This window comes from Olea europaea, chromosome 1, assembly GCF_002742605.1.
Source record: "Olea europaea var. sylvestris chromosome 1, O_europaea_v1, whole genome shotgun sequence".
Taxonomy (NCBI): Eukaryota; Viridiplantae; Streptophyta; class Magnoliopsida; order Lamiales; family Oleaceae; genus Olea; species Olea europaea.
Window position 1 is genome coordinate 16,079,580 of NC_036237.1, and position 19,490 is coordinate 16,099,069.

At 34.6% G+C, this 19,490-nt stretch overlaps 2 protein-coding genes and 1 pseudogene across 3 annotated transcripts in view; 2 read left to right on the forward strand and 1 right to left on the reverse strand.

The window, feature by feature from the left end:
- The first annotated feature begins 3,826 nt into the window (after nucleotides 1-3,826).
- Nucleotides 3,827-6,691, forward strand: LOC111388839 (origin of replication complex subunit 6-like). Its single transcript, XM_023013962.1, has 10 exons — nucleotides 3,827-4,109; nucleotides 4,234-4,280; nucleotides 4,380-4,484; nucleotides 4,604-4,684; nucleotides 4,905-5,016; nucleotides 5,123-5,185; nucleotides 5,291-5,378; nucleotides 5,565-5,635; nucleotides 6,215-6,311; nucleotides 6,411-6,691. The coding sequence occupies exons 1-10, from the start codon at nucleotides 3,990-3,992 to the stop codon at nucleotides 6,485-6,487; spliced, it is 861 nt and encodes a 286-aa protein (XP_022869730.1). The 5' UTR covers nucleotides 3,827-3,989; the 3' UTR covers nucleotides 6,488-6,691.
- Nucleotides 6,692-8,316: 1,625 nt separating this feature from the next.
- On the forward strand, nucleotides 8,317-11,340 carry LOC111395570 (annotated as a pseudogene).
- A 728-nt stretch (nucleotides 11,341-12,068) lies between these two features.
- The window catches only part of LOC111395577 (cullin-3A-like), an 8,802-nt gene continuing 1,380 nt past the window's right edge, over nucleotides 12,069-19,490 (reverse strand). For both annotated transcript variants that reach the window (XM_023021622.1, XM_023021630.1), the window contains one exon: nucleotides 12,069-14,340. In XM_023021622.1, coding sequence (XP_022877390.1) covers nucleotides 12,300-14,340 — 2,041 coding nt within the window. In that variant the 3' untranslated portion in view covers nucleotides 12,069-12,299. The remainder of the gene's footprint in view (nucleotides 14,341-19,490) is intronic.

Below are 19,490 nucleotides of genomic sequence, written 5' to 3' on the forward strand. Positions count from 1 at the left end.
GCTTAATCTACAACAGAGGTAGAATATATGGCTATATGAGAAGCTACTAACCAAGCTGTCTGGATGAGGAAAATGCTGGAAGATCTTAATCATAAACAAGGTGATGCAACTGTCATTTATTGTAACAACCAATTAGCAGTTGCAATGGTTAAAAACCTGGTGTTTCATGGAAGAACAAAGCACATCAAGATAAGATATCATTCAATCAAAGAAGCACAAGAAAATAAAGAAGTGAAGCTGGTACACTGTGATGCTGAAGATCAATTTGCTGATTTTCTTACGCAGTCTTTATCCAAGGAAGGTTTGAAACACTAAGAAAAGGTCTTGGTGTTTCCAGCAAAAATGTCAAGGAGGAGTATTGACATTTAGTTATCACTTTTGTTGTCACATTCTGTAGCAATCTAATGTATTTAAATCAATCCATGTAATGTTTATTTTTGGTGATCAAAATGTCTATCATAGCATGGCTTATCCTATCAACAAGTAAAGTGGTAGTTGGTAGGAAGTTGTTGACTAGAAGTATGGTAGTAAACTTTTGTAATATATATTGGAAGGCAGCCGGTTATGGATCTATGTACTGATCATTTTCAGATAAAGAAACACATCTTTCTCTTCCTCTTTGTTCTATAACACTAACAATTATACATAGAAAATAAACATAAGATCATGTGTCCTTAAATGAAGTAGCACAATTTGGTTCCAACTACGAACTACCTCTTGAATAAATGAAAATATAGCTACTCCTATCATTTTATCTCATCTCTAAAATATGAAATACAATGAATATATATACTACAAAAAAAGGGATAGAGAGACAAAACTACCCTTAAACTAATAAGTTTATACATTAACACCCCCTCAAACTCAAGTTGCTCAAACAAGAACCCGCGAGAGTTTGTCAAGCAAGAAATTATTATTTTTAAAGCAATGGTTATTTTTATTGTTCTACGAACAAAACTGGTTGTTTGTATTACAAATATTTTGTTGTAATAGCATATCATAAACATAGGATTAGTTGGGTTTACTCATTCGGGTTTGATCATAGTTGAGAATGGAACTTGTCTGTGGCTCTATATAGGCTTCGTGCTCAAGTGTCGACCGCTTAACAAGATGGGAGTTTCGCCCAGCTGACCAATCTGGCTAAATTGTGATCACATTTTTGTTCTCATATGAATTTGTACCGAAGAATTTTGAGATAAATTCTATTTGTTCTCATAACAATCTCCCATTATTGGCATTACTGGTTAAAACATGCTTTTAACAGAGTCCAAGACTGCTGAATTGTTATGCATTAGATTTTATACATATTGTGTGGCCAGTATTCTTATGCACTAAATTACCAAATGTGGAAGATGACAAAACTGTCCCGCTGTCGTTTGTTGTGTTTTGCATAAGCCAATTTAATGCGGGATAGAACAACATTGGTGGTAAGACATTAATCAACCCTGTCCATTATAATTAATTCAAAACATTTAAAAGGGCATTTTAGTAAATTTACTAGAATATACAAACGTTCGACCATATCACTTGCGAAGGCAATAACTATAATCCAAGAACTACCAAATTGAAAGGTTGTAAAAACATTTTACGTAATATGTAAACGCAATAAGTGGAACCGAGTCCAAAAAAGCTCTTATGCATCAACTATTTGAGGATAAAGTCAAACAACCCGCGAGGATGACCGCACCGATGACAACGCACTCACATGGATTTGTGGGTCCCACGTGAATTAAATAATGCCCGACCTCCCATGTGTGTGCATGCGGTCATCCCCGATGTCAAACCCGATTTTCATGTAGCACGGTTGACTATTTGAAGTCCAGAAAAGAAGAAAATGAGAGGAAATAAGGAATCATTTTTTATGAAAATATAAGTTTTGTTTAAATGATTTTCTATATGTTATATCTAATTCATCTTTATGAAAATTACTTTCACCTTCTTCAATCATCTTCGTCCTCTTTCCTACCCTCCATTTCCCTTTACCCTCCCTATTAACGTGAATATCTACCTCGAAAGTACATTCACAAAGACAAAACTAACCCAATAATCAAAGTATCGAAAAGAGATTGAAGCAAACTAATATAAAATAAAAGATTTTCTTTCCAACAAAAATATATAAATAAGTTGATGACAAATATTATTATGTTTTTTTACAAGGTTAGGGTTGCCTATGAAGTTGAAATCTCATTGCGAACTCCTTTGTAACGAGTTGTTTTTTGAATTATTTTCATGCTAAATACATCAAAAAATAGAGCAAGTTTTATTGAGTTTCCAGAAGGGGCAAAGAGAGAGAGAGAGAGAGAGAGAGAGAGAGAGAGAGAGAGAGTATAAAGAAGAAGAAAAAGGAAAAAGGTAAGGATAATTTAATTATCTTTTTGTTTTTAAACATATTTACATAACTTTTTTTTTTAAATTATTAGTAAAAATCTACATTTTGTAGTTTAAAATTACCACATTAAATAATAAATAAATAATAATAAATGATTTCTCCTTTACTCAACCCATCCCCAACTTTTGCCCACAACTAAAAATCAGTCACCAACATTGGCTGCCACCTTCAACACCACCTCCACGGTCATCTTCGTCACTAACACCCATTCACCCTCCCCCCACTAAAATCGCCACTTGAAAACCTCACTCTCTACGTCATTATTTCCACTGAACACAAAGAATCAAACCCCACTTCCCCACTTCCCATTGTAATTATTTCCATTGAATTAAAAGTAAACTGTAATGAAATAAGAATAAAGCCCAATAATTTCGACATTGAATGGTGAGGAGAATTCATTAGATTTATATGGTAAGTCAACAAACTTGGTTATTACGGGGATATCTGGAATTGAATTTGAAGGATTTTGATTCAGAATCGATAGTGGTCGGTGGTGGCGTAAAAGTCCGATTTTTGCAATTTTATTGAGGCAAAGTGGTGGTGGGAAACAAGTTACCCTTTGGTTTCTGTAGATTAATTGATTTTGATTTTTATTTAGCTTCCAGTTGGTTGTGTATAAGATAGTAGCGGAAATGATGGCGGCGACGGTTTGGTTTTGAACCAGTAATGGAATGGCTAGATAGGTCTTCCACAGCCTTTCTTCAATGGTGACAACCTCTATTCAAATGCAGCGGTGGCGATGGCACGTGGCTCTTTTTGTTTTGGTATTGGGTTTGGTTTTGGTGGCAGTCTAGGTCAGTGATTGTGCTAGTTGCTGAATGGGTTTATGGCTTAGGGAGAGGTGGACATGTAGTGGTAGAAGTGTTTGGTAGTTGTAGATTGTAGGGGGAGGTGGACATGTACTGGTAGTGGTGGTTCTTTCCTTAAATCTGGCTCGTCGACTTGGTGATGGTGGTAATGTGGTGGTTCCGCTACCTGAACTTAGCTTAGTGGTGGTGGCTGGGTATTTAGCGATAACAATGCCCAAGTATGGGTGGCAAAAGATTGCAGAGTTTTGGTTTTGGGGTAGGGATAGGGGTGGGGTTTGGGGATAGGGTAAGGGTAAGGGTAAGGGCAAGTGTAAGGGTGGAAGATGATGATTTTTTATTTTTATTTTATTTTTTATTTTTTAATTTATTTAATATAAGAAAAATACGTACTTACAATTTTACGCTTATTAATTTAGTGAAAATTGATCAAATTTTGACTTTCTTGGTCTCCATCCATTTAGATTACAGATGCATATTTTTAAAAGGTTGGGGATCTCTGTTGACACAAATTGAAAATAGCGTAAATTCTGCAATAAACGAAAATGTGAGGGACCGTTGCTGTAATTTTCCCTAATCACCAATTCATCCCCAAAAAAATGGAATATAAAGGTCTCCGTTTGGCGCCAAAAATCAAATTATAGCTCAATTTTCATGGCGCGAGAGGGAAAACCCCCCCAAATTCGTAGCCAAAATTCACGTTCCCGCCGTTGATTCTCTTCTCAAAATGAAAAACCTATCTTTCATTTCACCATTTCAACTTCATTACAAGGAAAAATCTCAAGCTCTACAAAATGGATATGTCAGAAATAGCCAAGAAATTGGGCCTCTCTGAATCCAAACAACTCGTCCGTAAAGCCTCTGAGATTCGCCGCCTTGCCGACATCCAATTCGACTCCTCCGCCATTGGCGTCGTAAGTTTTTTCTTTTCGGTTAAGATAACCCATTAGTGATGGGATTTTGTTTTTAATTTTTAAGATAACCAATTATTAGTTTTAATTCCTATATATAAATTGCTATTCGTTCACCGATTTGCAGGGTGAGATTTGTAAGGCTATTATTTGCCTAGAGATTGCTTCTTCTAGGTAGTACTACTGATTTACCCATGTATAATTTATTTATTACTTCTTCTAAATTTATTGTTGCTTTAAGATCTGATGATTTGTAATGATAATTTTTTTTAGGATGGAAGTCATATTTGACCGTCAGGCTGCGATAAAATTGAGTGGTTTGTCTGAGAAGGCTTATAGTAGATCCTTTAATTCGATGCAGAATGGCATTGGTGTCAAGTTAGTATCAATTTTTTTTTTCCACTAAATTTTTACTTTTCATTCATGACCTTTTTATGAAATGATGATGGAATGGGATATAGAAATGTATGTTTTATTTCTTTCGTTGATTTATTTAGGAACAAGCTTGATGTAAGAGAATTGGCTATTCGATTTGGATGCATTAGGCTCATTCCTTTGGTCCTCAAAGGCTTATCATTGTAAGCATTGAATGTTTATCAAAACTGCTTTATTTTGTGAAATCGCTTACTTGATGTTTGATAAAATGGTTTAGTGAAGTAATGGTGCTGTTTCTTAACTCTGATGTAATATGGTTTAGTATACAATGATCATTGCTTAGGAATGCAAATGAAAACAAATTCTTTTGATATGCATTTAGTTGCGCTCTCTTTGAACTGATTTGAAATTGTTGAATTTTAGGTACAAGGAAAGATTTCTTACTTCATTGCCATCTTCTCGTCGGGCAAGTACTGACTTCACTCGTCCTGTGTTTACTGCCGTTGCATTCTACCTTTGTGCAAAACGACACAAGGTATGGATAATTTTTCTCAAGGAAATGCACTTGATATATGTATTGATGGCCACATTGTCAATTGTACTTTAATGTCATTATTCATTCATCATTTGCAAATTTGCAGCTCAAGGCAGACAAAATTAAGTTGATTGAACTTGCTGGATCATCAGAATCTGAATTTTCTACTGTGAGAAAATCTTCTTGTTTGCAAAAAGTTGTTTGTACGAGGAAAATTTATTTGTTTCTTTCAACTTGGCATATAATGAATGCCCATTTGATGACACAATTTCAGGTATCTACTTCAATGAAGGACATATGCTTTGATGCCTTCGGTACAACAAAGGAAAAGAAGGATCCTAAAGATGTTAAAGGAAACCGAGGTAGAATCATTTTTGTGATGTTTTGAATATTTATAACCTTCATGACCCTACTCCTAAATTGTTACACTATGAAGTTAAAAACAAGGCTTTCATTACATTGAGTGGTGCCTTACTATGCATGTGCTATTAGGCCTTCACTCACGACTCTATTTCTTATATTTTATTTTTCTCATCTGTTAAATGTAGAGCTTCTAAATGCATTACCTGAAAAAAGGAGGCTTGAGGATGGAGGCTATTCATCTGATGATGGAGAAGAGGTAATCATTAGCATCGCGTCTTAACTACTGTGATTTTATTTGCTATCATGTTTTGATATTCCATAGTTATAAATCACCTCATAAAAAGTTACTATCTTTGTTATCACACTTGAGTCAATTCCATGTGAAGGAAATCTTAAATGTATAGCTGGTACATTGTGTGGTTCATTATGACAAAATCTAAAGTATCGCTTCAAGAAATGTGCAACAACAGAGTATGAAATTATTTTGCTTCCTTTTCTCGTTTATCATTTTTGACAGATTGTAAATGAACGTTGTTTCTTCTAAAGCTCTTCTAATAGTCTCATGCCCTCAATAATTGATCATCGAATTTCGAGTATGGAAATACACTTCAGATAGTTGCTGGGACAAGCCCATGAAATCTCATCTCACGTCCTAGGTTGAAGCCAATAAATATTTACCAAACACGATGTAGGATCTACTAATGTGCTTCCCATAACTTTAACGTTCAACCTTACTCATGTTGCTTATCTTTCTTTTTATGCATTTGAATCCATTTGTTAACACTCTATGTCTCGTGTCCTAACGATACTTTGGTTGAACTGCAATCTTTTGTAGCCTTCTGCATACAAGAAGCGCAAACAAATGGATAATCGTGACTACAATGAGTGGAAATCTGCTGTCCTCCAATCTAATAACACTGCCAAGGCAAAAGGTAGTGGTGCATACCCCCTTTCCCCATAGTCGCACAAATTTAATCTAAGTAGCTACTTTATCTAGCATAAAGCTGAAATTTCGGTTTTTAATACTCCAGCTCCTGCGAAACGAAGCAGACAATCTGGTCTTAACTTTGAGAAGAAAGCTCCCAAAACCAGCATGGAGGCTACATAAGAAAATAATTATGCCTTTGATTAGACAAAATCTTGCTTTTTGGGAGGATTTTTCTGGAAATGAGAATTTTTGTTTAACCTAATTAATTGTTAACTGTTACATTATTTATTCTTCTGTCTTAAGAAATATGATCAGAAAGTGTTTATCCAACAGAAGTTGCTCAATTTGATGACTGAATGAAGAATGTTGTAAATATTGGAAAACTCTGTACATGGTTTATGCTCCAATATCTATTTATTTAATTATTTTCATATCAATCTTTGTTCATTTCTTAGTTATTTTATACTTTTATGTACGAGATCATAGCCTTTTTGTTAAATAACTAAAATAAATTATGCATTCATAAAAATTTAAATATATTGTTCGTTAAAATCTTTCTTTAAATAAAGTTAATTGTGTGAGTATATCATTATCTTTTTCAGATGACAATTCAATTTAACTGATAAAATGATTGAAATGTTTTTATGGAGTTGGAGCTCTTTGCAATTTTTGTTCCGAACTTTTTTTCCAGACATTTAGCCCTTATTTGATTTTCATTACATTACATTACATTCTATTTTTCTCTCTCCTATTTTCAACCATACAATCTTCCATAAAATAATATTACACGTAAATCGAAAATTTTTCTTTCTTTTTCAACCACTCATTTTTCAAAAAACATTATTCTATACATTAAATTTTCCCCGTAATGGGGGGCTTAATAAATTTGATGCAATCATCCTCTTGAATGGTTTGCCCATAGTCCATTTCCGCGTTAGTTCACCAGTTCGAGGTGTTCACCCATGTTAACACGAAGGTATAAAGGTCAAGTAATGTAATTTTGTTCATATAAATGTTTTTATTAGTTACCTCATATCTTAATTGCATTTAAGACCTCAATCTTATTTTTTTTAATTTTCTTAACACATTTTTTTATTCCCCATTTGACTCCCATTAAATTTCATCAAATTAAATTAAATTTTTTTTAATTTTCAATCACACAATTTTCTATAAAATAGTATTATACGTAAATCGAAAACTTTTCATTAGCCATTCATTTTTCAAAAAAAACAATATTCTCCTCATTATAATCAAAATTGATGGGGCTAAACAACGGCTTAATAATTTTTATCCTTGATGATGTGTTAATTAATAAAGGTTAAAGTTAAAAATTCAACTAAAAAGAAAATCAGTTCCAATTGCTATGAAGACATCATAAAATTTAATTCAATTTCATTCGTATAACTTGAAATGATCTAGTTAGTTTTTTATAAAGTTTGATGATACACTTGTAACTATTTTTAGTTTTAAATGGACACTCTCAAATGAGACTCGAACTCAAATTAATGATCTAGTAAGACTTTTATTGATCACTTAAGTTAGATCTTGATCTCTATTTGTATCTTTTCTAATATCTCGTCTATTTGTATTTCATTTATATTTTTAAAAATGGAAACTCACAAATAAATAAATAAATAAATTTTAAATAATTAGTTGACGTGCTTGGTATCTTTCTTGATTGCTAAGGCAAGGAACAAGATAACCATAAAAAGTCAACACGCACGACTGCGTCAAAATTAAGACCCTCGATTTTGACCGCCAACAGACTCCTTGCTGCCACGTCATCTTCCTGTCAAACCCCAACTTTTTGACTTTCTTTTCCAAAATCGTTCAGAAATTTCTCTGAGTTTTCTCAAAAAGTTGATATTATAGTTATATTTTATTCTGGTAGAGAATTTTTTAGAATAATTTTTTTGAAAAATAATTTAATCTTTGAAGAAAGTCAAAAATTAGACAAAGTTTCAACTTTTAATTAATATTTATGCTTAAATTCGAATGATTAGTACTATATAATATCCTATATATAAACCAACACGCCAAGAACTCACCAGAAAACCCTGATCAATAATCAAATTCCAATTTCATTTTCTTCCCAAAACCAAACCCATAAATCATAATCGCCATCGTTGTATTTCCCAGAAAACAATTAGTACTTAATATGCAGATAATTAAAGGGGGTTTAGAGATTTCAGATGAAATGTTGGGAACATTTGCTCCAATTGTTGATGTACTCGGGTATATATGTAATGCTTGGTTCATTGGAGAATTACAGGCTGCATAGTAAGAAAGATGAAGATGAGAAGAATTTGGTGTCCAAAAAGGATGTGGTTAAAGGAGTCCTCCTTCAACAGGCGGTTCAGGCTGCCGTCGCCACCCTCCTCTTCGCCGTAAGTTCCTTTTCCATATCGTAAATGTAGAAATACATATGTGGTTCTATGGGTATGATTATGAATATATATAGAAGGACATGTATCATGTTTAGGAAAAAATTTCCTTCTGAATGGTAAAGGTTTGGTAAATGTTATGAAGGGATCTGGTGTTTGATTTTTGTCCTTTAATTGGAAATTTTTTTTTTTTTTTTTTTTTGGGAGAATTTTGATTATATGTAAATGATTATTTCAGAGGACATATTTGTCTATAATTATGTTTCATTTTTATGGTGTGATCAAGAAGTGTATATCATACAGGGATGGTCTAGTTGATTTATTCTATAGTTTATAGTGAATATTTATACCTTTAAAAGACTCAGCATTTGGTGTATTGAGGCACACTTGAAATTTATTGGTCCCTTCAAAGAAATGAACAGAGTGGCAGAAAAGAATTAGTATAGAGTCTATTCAAGCTTATTAGAAATAAAGCTGATGTCTTGATACAGTATTGTTCCGGTTGGTATTGTTTGTGTTAGCTATGTTCTATTTATTGTCGAATGCTTTGCGTGTTTTCATTATCTTAAAGTCAAGACCTTGAAAGTTTGTTATCATACATGTTTGGTTTCTTGGTTCTTGATTTGATAGGATATGAGACAAATTCTAAAGACATTTAGATAGATGAATTATCCTTAAATTAACAGTTGCCAATGTGTAAATGCACTGATGTGTCATGAAGAAGAAATAAAACATTAGATTTTCTTTATTGTTAATTAAATGCTTAAGCTGAAGTTTTCATTTCCTCTTAATTGACATGTAGATTATTTGGGGAAATAAAATGTAAATGTCATGTTGTTTAAAATGATAGAAGAAAATTTCTGGGTACAAAACGAATTTGAGTAAAGGGAATCAACAAGGTATTAAGCTAAGACCTGATTACACCAGTTAATGAAGATGACTTTTCTTTAGTTGCATCAATACATTTCTTGTTGTGTGTACATGTACTAGAATCTACACAAACATTCATAAGCACACTACAATTTCTTTCCTTTTTTTTTGCAATATAAAGGCAGGCAATGAAGCACAACGTGGATTTATAGTGAGTTGTATTTATGTCTTAAGCCTCCGTTTGAATCTCATTACATTCCATTTTTCTCTCTCTCCTATTTTCAACCATACAATCTTCCATAAAATAATATTACATATAAATCGAAAATTTTTCCTTCTTTTTCAATAACTCATTTTTCAAAAAAATACTATTCGACCCATTTTCATTTCCAAAAAATGGGGGCCAAACGGGGGCTAATTGAATCTTCGACCTCCCAAAAAAACTGCATTTGATTTTGATATATCAACCTTGACCTAGGATCTAAGTTGCTTACTTTAAAGCAAAATGCAAGTGGAATAAATTGAAGGTGTTTTCAGCTATAAAACACGGCATCATTTTTTTGTTCCGTTGCGTTCTATATTCATTTAAAGTGTTGGTACCATTTGTTTCCTACATTTGACTTTCTGGGATTTCTTTGTGCTGATACTGTTAATATCAAACCTGAAAACTCGGTTTTGACATTTTTCTTACGAAATTTCATGTTAATACTGTTGCATCAAGCCTTGAAACTTGGTTTAAACATTTTATTTTTCCCCAAATGTTTATGTTGATACTGTTTCTCGGGAAAAAAAAAACTCAATTAGACATCTTACCTTCTTCTTCTGATTTTTTGCGTTGATACTGATATGTGATATCAAATCTGATAACTTGGTTTTAACAATTTACCTTTTCTCCCGAACTTTCATGTTGATAGTGTTATCTCAAATCTGAACACTTGTTTTGAACTTTATTTTTTTTATTCTAAGTTTATATGCTGACTTATGCAGTAAAATTGACTCTTCTTTCTATGTAGGTTACAGGAAATGACAGTGAAGCAGCACAAGCTGAACCGGCTTCCCTTATTGTTCTCCTCAGACAAATTTTCGTTGCAATGTTGATTTTAGACACATGGCAATATTTCATGCACCGGTACATGCATGTAAACAAATTTCTGTACCGCCATATCCATTCTCGACACCACAGGCTAATCGTACCTTATGCTTTCGGAGCGTTGTACAACCACCCATTGGAGGGGCTACTTCTCGACACAGTTGGTGGGGCTCTATCTTTCCTCTTCTCTGGCATGTCTCCTCGAGCTTCTATCTTCTTTTTCTCCTTCGCTACTATCAAAACAGTTGATGATCACTGCGGACTGTGGCTTCCTGGAAATCTTTTCCACATTTTCTTCCGAAACAACTCTGCATATCACGATATCCATCATCAACTCTTTGGGAACAAGTATAATTATTCACAGCCATTCTTTGTGACATGGGATAGAATTCTTGGTACTTATATGCCGTATTCGCTTGAGAAGAGGGCTGGTGGAGGATTTGAGGCGCGTCCTACTAAAGATTGCAAGGAGAACTGATTAATGGTGTTCACAGTTTCATTGGATGTAATAAAATGTGTACTGCTATAGTTTTTTCCCTTTTTTTTTTTTTTTTGGCCTGAGTACCTGAGAAATGTGTATATTGACCCCTTTCTTTACCTGTATGATATGTTGTTGTATAATTAATGGTTTTGAATAGAGGTGTTTTTGAAACAAATAATGATAGTGTGGAAGAATTTTCATGGATGCATTTATTTCTTTCAGCAGTTTGACAACCTGTTTGAGCAGGTTTTTGGTTGTTTTGGCTTCAGGTTTAATCATGCAATCAAGGGTCTAACTGATTTAGGACACATCTAACATGACTTTTACTTTTGTTTTTGCTGTAGTAAAAGAGTTTTTGGATGAAATTATTTTAATTTTTATTTGGAAACAAATTTTTAAAAGAGCTTTCTATTCTAAAAGTATTTCTGTAGGAAACCATATTAGATAAGCTTTCTCTAAAACACTTCTAATTAAAAAAAGTACTTTCATAAAATTAGCAAAATGGGTTCAAAAGCCATCTTTTAGTTTAAGAACTCTTTTTAGCTTCTCAAAAGTTATGCCACACAATCCTTAGTACTTGCGGGGTGGTGGGAATAATTGAAACGAAAGCATTTTACAAAGCAAATAAGTTAGTTTTATGCCAATAGTTTAACCCCCAGAATCGAACTAAAATTGTTGTTCATCAAGTCAAGTATCTTTAATGGTGAAAATCATATGGCTTCATAGGCTATAGCTACCGATTTATGATCTCTCTCTCTCTCTCTCTCTCTCTCTCACACACACAGAAAAGGCTTGACTACTAAGCTACCCCTTCGGGTTGATTTATGATCAAATATATTAGATACAGGGGGCACTACACTGATGTAATGCTATATTGAACACGGTCTTATCTTAAAGTTTAAAAATTCAATGAAAAAACCTGTAATAGAAAAAGACTGAGAGAATCATATTTTGGTATTGTAAGAACACATTTTAATAAGCAAATGATACCTGACCTGGTTTGTGTGTAGCAATCGGCCTGTTCAGTGCAGAGAAGAAATGGATGGAAATTCAAATTGAAAAGGAAATAAACTTTGAAGAAATGAAAAACAAGGTATAGAATGGCTGATCAGGTACACTTTCACAGTAAAACTAAACTGGAAAACAAGCATGCCTGAAATTATTTCTTCAGGCAAGATAGCGGTACAATCGTCTATCAGCATTATCCCTCTCCAAGAAATCTCGCTCGATAAGAGACTCGATCCGTTTCTTAATTTCTCCAGGGTTGGCCAGAAAACGAGATTGCAATTGCTTAGTAACCTCAGCAATTATATTGTTATGATCCAGTACTCTCCGGGATTTCATAATTCTTACAATTGCAGCCTCAATCTGGGGCTTCCTGTCCTCCTCCACCCTCTGCCTTGTCTCTTGTTTTTCAGGCTCAGATTCTTTTTGTGCAACTACAGTTCCTATCTTTACCTTGCGAAGTTTGCTAGTGAACTTGTCATTGACAGAAAATACATCGTCTTCTCCAATGTCTTTGCTCATGGGTTCTTTACGGAGGACGTTTTTCCCTTTAACGCAGGCTAAGGACTGCAGACACCTTTTCAAATCAGAAGAAGGAATCTCAGTGGCCAGCTCAATCTCCTTATAGCTTAGAGAATCAGCATTGTTAAACAGCATTAGGACACACATTTGATGTGTCGAAACATTCAACTCGTACTTTTGGCCGTTGCCAAATGTTGCTCTCAAGTCGGCCGTGCCCATATTTGTTTGCCAGGACAATCTTCGACCCGTGTGGGTTCCAAGGTAATATGATCGAAACTTCTCACACAGAGCTGACATTTCGGCTGGAAGGTTGCAAGTGACGCTGGGTTGAGTGGGCCAAGACCCCGTTGTCAGAACTTGAACGACCAGTGTAGGGCCATTTCCTAGCTCAGGACCGTAGGCAGCATTAAACCCTTGCATGGTGTCCTGAGATGTCTTCATGTCTGTAAACATGCCCTCTAATTTGGAAGTGAACTGATACCCACATTCAGTCTTCAGTTTAACAATCAAACTTCTCTCAGCATCATCAGACACCGTTTTTCCAGACAGGAGTCGCTTGGCCAAATGTTGTTTATAATATTTCTCAAAAACATCTTTCTCCTGCAGGTAACGGAACAACATCATCACCTTGTCAAGAATCATCTCAATATCCTCCTCTTTGACTCCCTTCAAGCCTTTGCGCAGTTTATCATCCACAAACAATGATATGTACTCCGGTGAACGAGGATTCAAATTGATGAAATATTCAAAAGAAGAGCTCAAGGCATTCTGGAAGGTCTTGTCATTGTTGAAGGCCGAGACTATGATCTTGTCGTACTTGTCCCTTTTAGCAAGGAGGCAGTCAACAAACTCCACAGGATTCTTTGATTTCTCAGTATCGGTAACAAGTTGCTTACCAGTATCTCTAATGTGAGACGTCATTACATCTCTAATTGTAGAGAGACCATTAGATACCCGGTGAAATAAGTTGTACATTCTTCCCAAATCTTCAAACTTATCTTCAAGAAGCATTTTTACCAAGCCCGAATTTTCCATGTGAACAAGTCTAAGCATGTGATTGGCAATCATCTCTTTCTCCACAACATTAGTTATCTCGGCTTCACTTTTTGCATCCAAGTAGTGTGATACCCTCTCTATTTCTTCATTTAGACGTCTTTCAGCTTTCTTTAGGTAGTCCCCACAATCACTGCACTCAATAAATTCCTGGGATTCTGCCCTATAGAAATCAGCAGAAACTTCTAGAAAAGGTTTCTCAAAATCATCATGATAAACTGAAGGTCCCAAATCCATTAGCATTTTAATTATATTTCTCATCAGTCCCCTGTTAATAACTTCACCAGTGCGTTCTCTAAGTATCAATTCAAGAAGTGTGTTCAGAAGCCTCGTCCGGATTTTAGGGGAGTGAATTACATTGTCCCTCCAAAGATTTAGCCCAAGCTCATGAACGGGGGTTCTGCGAGTGTTTGGTATGAAAGTCCTGTCCATGTACATTAGTATGTCACGGATCATCTGCAGTGCTTTATTGTGATCGGACCATTTCACATTAAGCTCCTCCAAGAATGAACCACCATGGGCAGCCTCTATACATTTTGACATCTCCTGCAGATGGTATGTCATGGTAGACACAAGTCCCGAATACAGTTTCTCTCCATATTTATGTAATACCATGTTGTAAGCATTTCTGAATCCAAGAAGCTACCGTGTCAGTGAGAGTCCAACAAATATACTCATATATATGCTCGTGTGTGTGTGTGTGTGGGGGCGTGAGAGAGAGAGAGAGAGAGATTCAAAGCTCCTCTTTGAGCCCCATTATCAAAAAACTCATTTTTTTCCCGAACTCATTTTTAACAACACATTCTACCAATAAAATAATTTGCACGTAAGTCCTTTTTTTTTTTTTTTTTTTTTAACCACACATTCTCCTTAAAAATCACTATTAAAAAACTCCTTTTTTGTGAGAAATAGGGCTCAAACAAGGGTATAGTCACCCAACATTTAATAAAACACTATTGTTGTTTCACATAATTTAATGCAGGATATCTAAGAGATGAAAGTAAACCAGACAATCCATGTGCATTCAACACAGAAATTCAAGTTCCATATGCAGGAATGACCAAAAGTAAGAGTATTCATTTCTTTCTTGGGTTAAGCCAACTCACACACAAAAAATAAAATAAACATATAAATTGTTTACTGTTGTTAAATAATGAGATAATTATTCATGATTATTTAGTGTTATCATGACACATAGACAAGTCTTATCTAGTCTAAAAAATCTATTTCATTCCAATTGTAACTCTTATTTTGAACCCTATAAATATGGGTCATGATTCTCAATAAAAGGCACTTGTATCTTGATTCTTATATTCTCTTCTCTTTTTATATCATTTACTTTCCTTTTTTACTCATCAATCTAAAATTTAGATATATATATATATATATATATATATATTAAGCCCCCGTTCGGCCCCCATTATTTTCTATTATAATGGGAGAATAATGTTTTTTTTTTAAAAATGGATGGCTGTTAAATAATAAAAAGTTTCCGATTTACGTGTAATATTATTTTATTAAAAATTGTGTAGTTAAAATTAGAATAGAAAAAAATTTAAATTAATTTTATAAGATATAATGGGGGCCAAAGGAGGGCTAAGTATATTGGAAGTCCTCAAGGAACAATTGCTATAAAACCTAACACAAAGAAAAATCTCAATCCATGCCTGATAGAGTTCCGTATTAGCTTCTGATGACAAGTGTGTGACAAGAACCGAATCTTAACACAAGCTCAATCACTCCACCGATACATCTCAATAGCATTTTGTTTTAACTAGTAATTATCTTGCAAACATTATTGACAGGAAAATTTTGATAGCATCCCAACTCCAATAGGATTCACTCATACAAGTTGTTCATTAAAGATTCTAGAGTTTTTGGTAAAATGGGGAATTGAGGTATAGTAGAATATCTATAAATGTCATGGGGGAGCCAGGTAGAATTCATTGAGTAAATTGTTTAGAAAAGTGGGGAGAGAACCAAGGGCTCTCCAATGCTCGAAAATTTGTCATTTCAATCCTTGTTCTTCATTGCATAATAATTGTTCTTACAATCTTCAATTCAATAAATATATCCATTTCATTCGTACACTTCTCAATTTCTTTTACATTCTAGCTAATATATCTACTATCTAACCAAACCATTAATCAGAAACTTTATAGGTCCAGAACAAATTCATTAGCAACTTCTCAAGTTCCTATCAGATTAGTATCAGAGCTGTCGATTCTTGGACGAATGGAATCAAACTTCAGAAGTGAGTGGAAGGAGAAATGACAGGTAGTGACCTCATTTGAAGACACCTTCGATTTTGAAACTTCACCCAAATCTAAGGAAATCGGAGCTACTATAGCCTCTAATAACCCCTGTGATGCCGGAAGCCTGGCCGCCCCTTTACTAATGTTGTCAAAGGAGGAGCTATTGGAGGGAATTTGGTTAATGGGTTGACGCCCATGTCACGTGGTGATGACATAAGGCAACAGCCTCATGGTTTGGGCCATATTATGAATTGTGCCTAAGGAGGGGAAGGTAGAGATGAATTAGTGAAACAGGCTCAAAGGATGGACCAAGTTATAAAGCCAGCCCAAATAATAGAAGATTTGAAAGGATTTATCAAAAAGGGCCCACTCTAATTTCAGCCTAAATAGATCTAACACTATCAGTTGTAACCCAACTTTGTCCAACCCAACTATGAGCAACCCAAATTACACAAATATATCCCAGAATTCTGTTTATAATAAATTGGGAGTTTTAATTAATTTGGTGGTTGGATTTATTGCGCAAAAGACCAAACAAAGGTAGATTGCACAAGAGGTGGAGGTCGCGGTGATGATCAATTATGGTACTACCCACCATGGTGTTTCGATTGGCTGGGTTCCATTTTTAGAAAACCCAGGATGTGGTGCAACCGGTTATGGAATTTTAATCGACAAGATACTACTTATAGTTAATGGGTCTACCAACTTTTTTGGGTTGAAATATCCCTTTTCTGCTCGGGTCATGATGGATATTGCAAAGGAGATGGTGTGGGTGTGTGATGAAGTGAGCAAACCATAACTACTTCCACCTTGAGGATGAGGAAGATTTCGGGGCGGCGAGTAATGATAGATCTCCAATCGGTTTGCAAGGATACAACCAATATGAAGGCTGCCAAGTCATCCAATATTCTAGAATATTCCACTTAGTCAGCAAAGGGGGAAAAGGGTAATAGGAACATAATAAAATGTCTATAAATATGATAGGGGGAATGGGGGATGAGGCATTCAGTGAATTCTATTTAGAAAAGTGGAGAGATAACCAATGCCTCTCGAATGCCTGGGAATTTGTCATTCACATCCTTGTTCTTCATTGCATAATAATTGTTCTTACAATCTTCAATTCAATACATATATCCATTTTAACAATACACAGCTCAATTTCTTTCACATTCCAACTAATACATCTACTATCTAACCAAACCATTAATCAGTAGCTTTATAGGTCCAGAACAGATTCATTAGCAACTTCCCAGGTTCCTATCAAAATTCTAATTCATCTTGCTGTTCTAAAATCTTTCAAATCCAACAGGTAGAAGTCAGCAATCTTTACCAACCCAACCAAATGATGCTTATCTGGTGGTCATGGAAACCCAAAAAACATGAGCATGACCAATTGATGAAATTAGATGGAAGTAGAGTCAATGGCCAGTACTACTTGAGAATACTTCGATCTCAATAGTCATGAGATGATCATCTTAGAGTTTCCATTGCAGAAAAACAGATAATCATGTACATGAAGTTCACCAGTTTCCACCAGAAGGTAATTTTGCTACACAAACTAGTCTAATCTTCTAAAAACAGAAGAGGTCCTGTATTTTCCTAAATATAGTATGTAGCTTGAGAAATGCAGCTCTAACAAGCCAACTGGCAGGTAAGGAGTTTCATTCAATAGTAACGGTTTCAGATGTGCGATAATAAAAGAGCTTATCAATGGAGTGGATAACAAGCCAACTAGCAGGAGAGGTAAAAAAAAATATCACTATATCAGGTAACCTGATCAAAAGCTGTAAAAGATTTCAGTTTTGAACCAGTAGGCATTATCTTTTTAAGAAAAAGAGCTTTTGTACGGTCTCTTAGTGAAATATAACTATATGAACAGAAATCTTCAGAGATATCGTTCAATCTTGCACAGTAACTAATTCAAGAAACTTACTTTCACTTGGCACAATGAATTTCTCTGAACATTCATATACATTCTTATCTTTAAACAAGGATTAGCTGGTGTACAGCTGACATAATCTTTTCCTTACATTTTTTCGTAGTCTTTTCACCTGCTTTTCAAGACTTTCTTTAACCTATCTTCCAACCAGAAATGGCAACCAACAATACACATTCTCATTGCAATCTAATGCATTTAGGGCAATGATGAAGCTCATAAAGTAGTAACAGGTATAACAAGGAATGCAAATTAAGAAAAAGCTGGAGGATACTCGATAATTCACATTCGTACAGGGGGTAAATCAAATTTGGCAGGCAAAAAGATGGTAAGGAAAAAATCGCCTGAATTAGATTTTATTTAACAGTTCAACCTTTTAGCAGAACTTTTGAACCGGATAAGGACTCTGATGGTAATATGTATCTGTACATTTAAATCTACTCACAATGGAGAAACCTCCTTTCCTCACCTCCTCTCTTGTTAACTAAGCATGTCAAATTTCTAACATAGGATGTCATGTCCCATTGCTTCAAGGATGCTGAAGTTCAGTTCCTAATAAAAGCAACACCCAGGCAATCAAGATAACCCAGCATTTAAAGTAAGTATACAGTTAATGCCGCAATCAGCGACAACATCTAATAATAAGCTTGCGGCAATTAGAACACCTGATGCAAAAAGCAAGTAGCTAAATTTATAGATTAAAAAATGAGCTATGCAATCTGCAGAAAAAGAAAAATCTGGAAACCAGTCAACAAAGTAATCATGGAATTGGACATTAGCACAATTGATCCACCTGCAAGATCACCTTGTTTATGCACCACAATGTCACATAAAAAAAATAATAATAAAATAAAAATTAAAAACTATAAGCTGCCCTTTTTCCTAGAGACTGTGTTTGTAACTGGACTGAGATGGAGACGTTCAATAATTTAATTCAGCAACTGTGGTGCACTAACAAGTTTTCACTGTCCTTTCTTTTTAATATGACACTCCATGCATGATTATGAACTTATATTTGTGAAATTCGTATATCACAATTTTTACAAACTTTTATACTGTTCATTTTGAGGCTTATGCCTCGCTTCATAATTTATTGCTCTCTAAACATTGATAATCATGAGTTATCATGGAAATGATGAAAATTATTTAAACAAAACATATAAACGGGTTGGCCAAATAAACTTGTTTCAATCTTAAAGCTTGCTTGGTAGCACTTTTAGTGTTTATAAGTTACACGTCCTACTGAATGAGCGATAATGAGTGGGTACTAAGGTATTATGGAATGTGTAGATAATAAGTACCAAAGTACGTTCGATCACTAAAATTAAAATATGCACTTATTGTTTAAGAATATCATAAAATCGAGTAATATAGGATAGACAAATTAATTCTTCAACTACTGCTCTATGCAGTACATAGCATTCTACATCTAATGAGACCTAAAACACATGCTCAAAAAGAATTTTGAACTAGGAGAGCTACTACCCTGGAAACCAGAATATATGCAGATCATGACATGACAAAAGGCAACGATGGTAATGACAATGTCTAGATTTGATAAATACACGTGGCTATTGAATCAGAGAG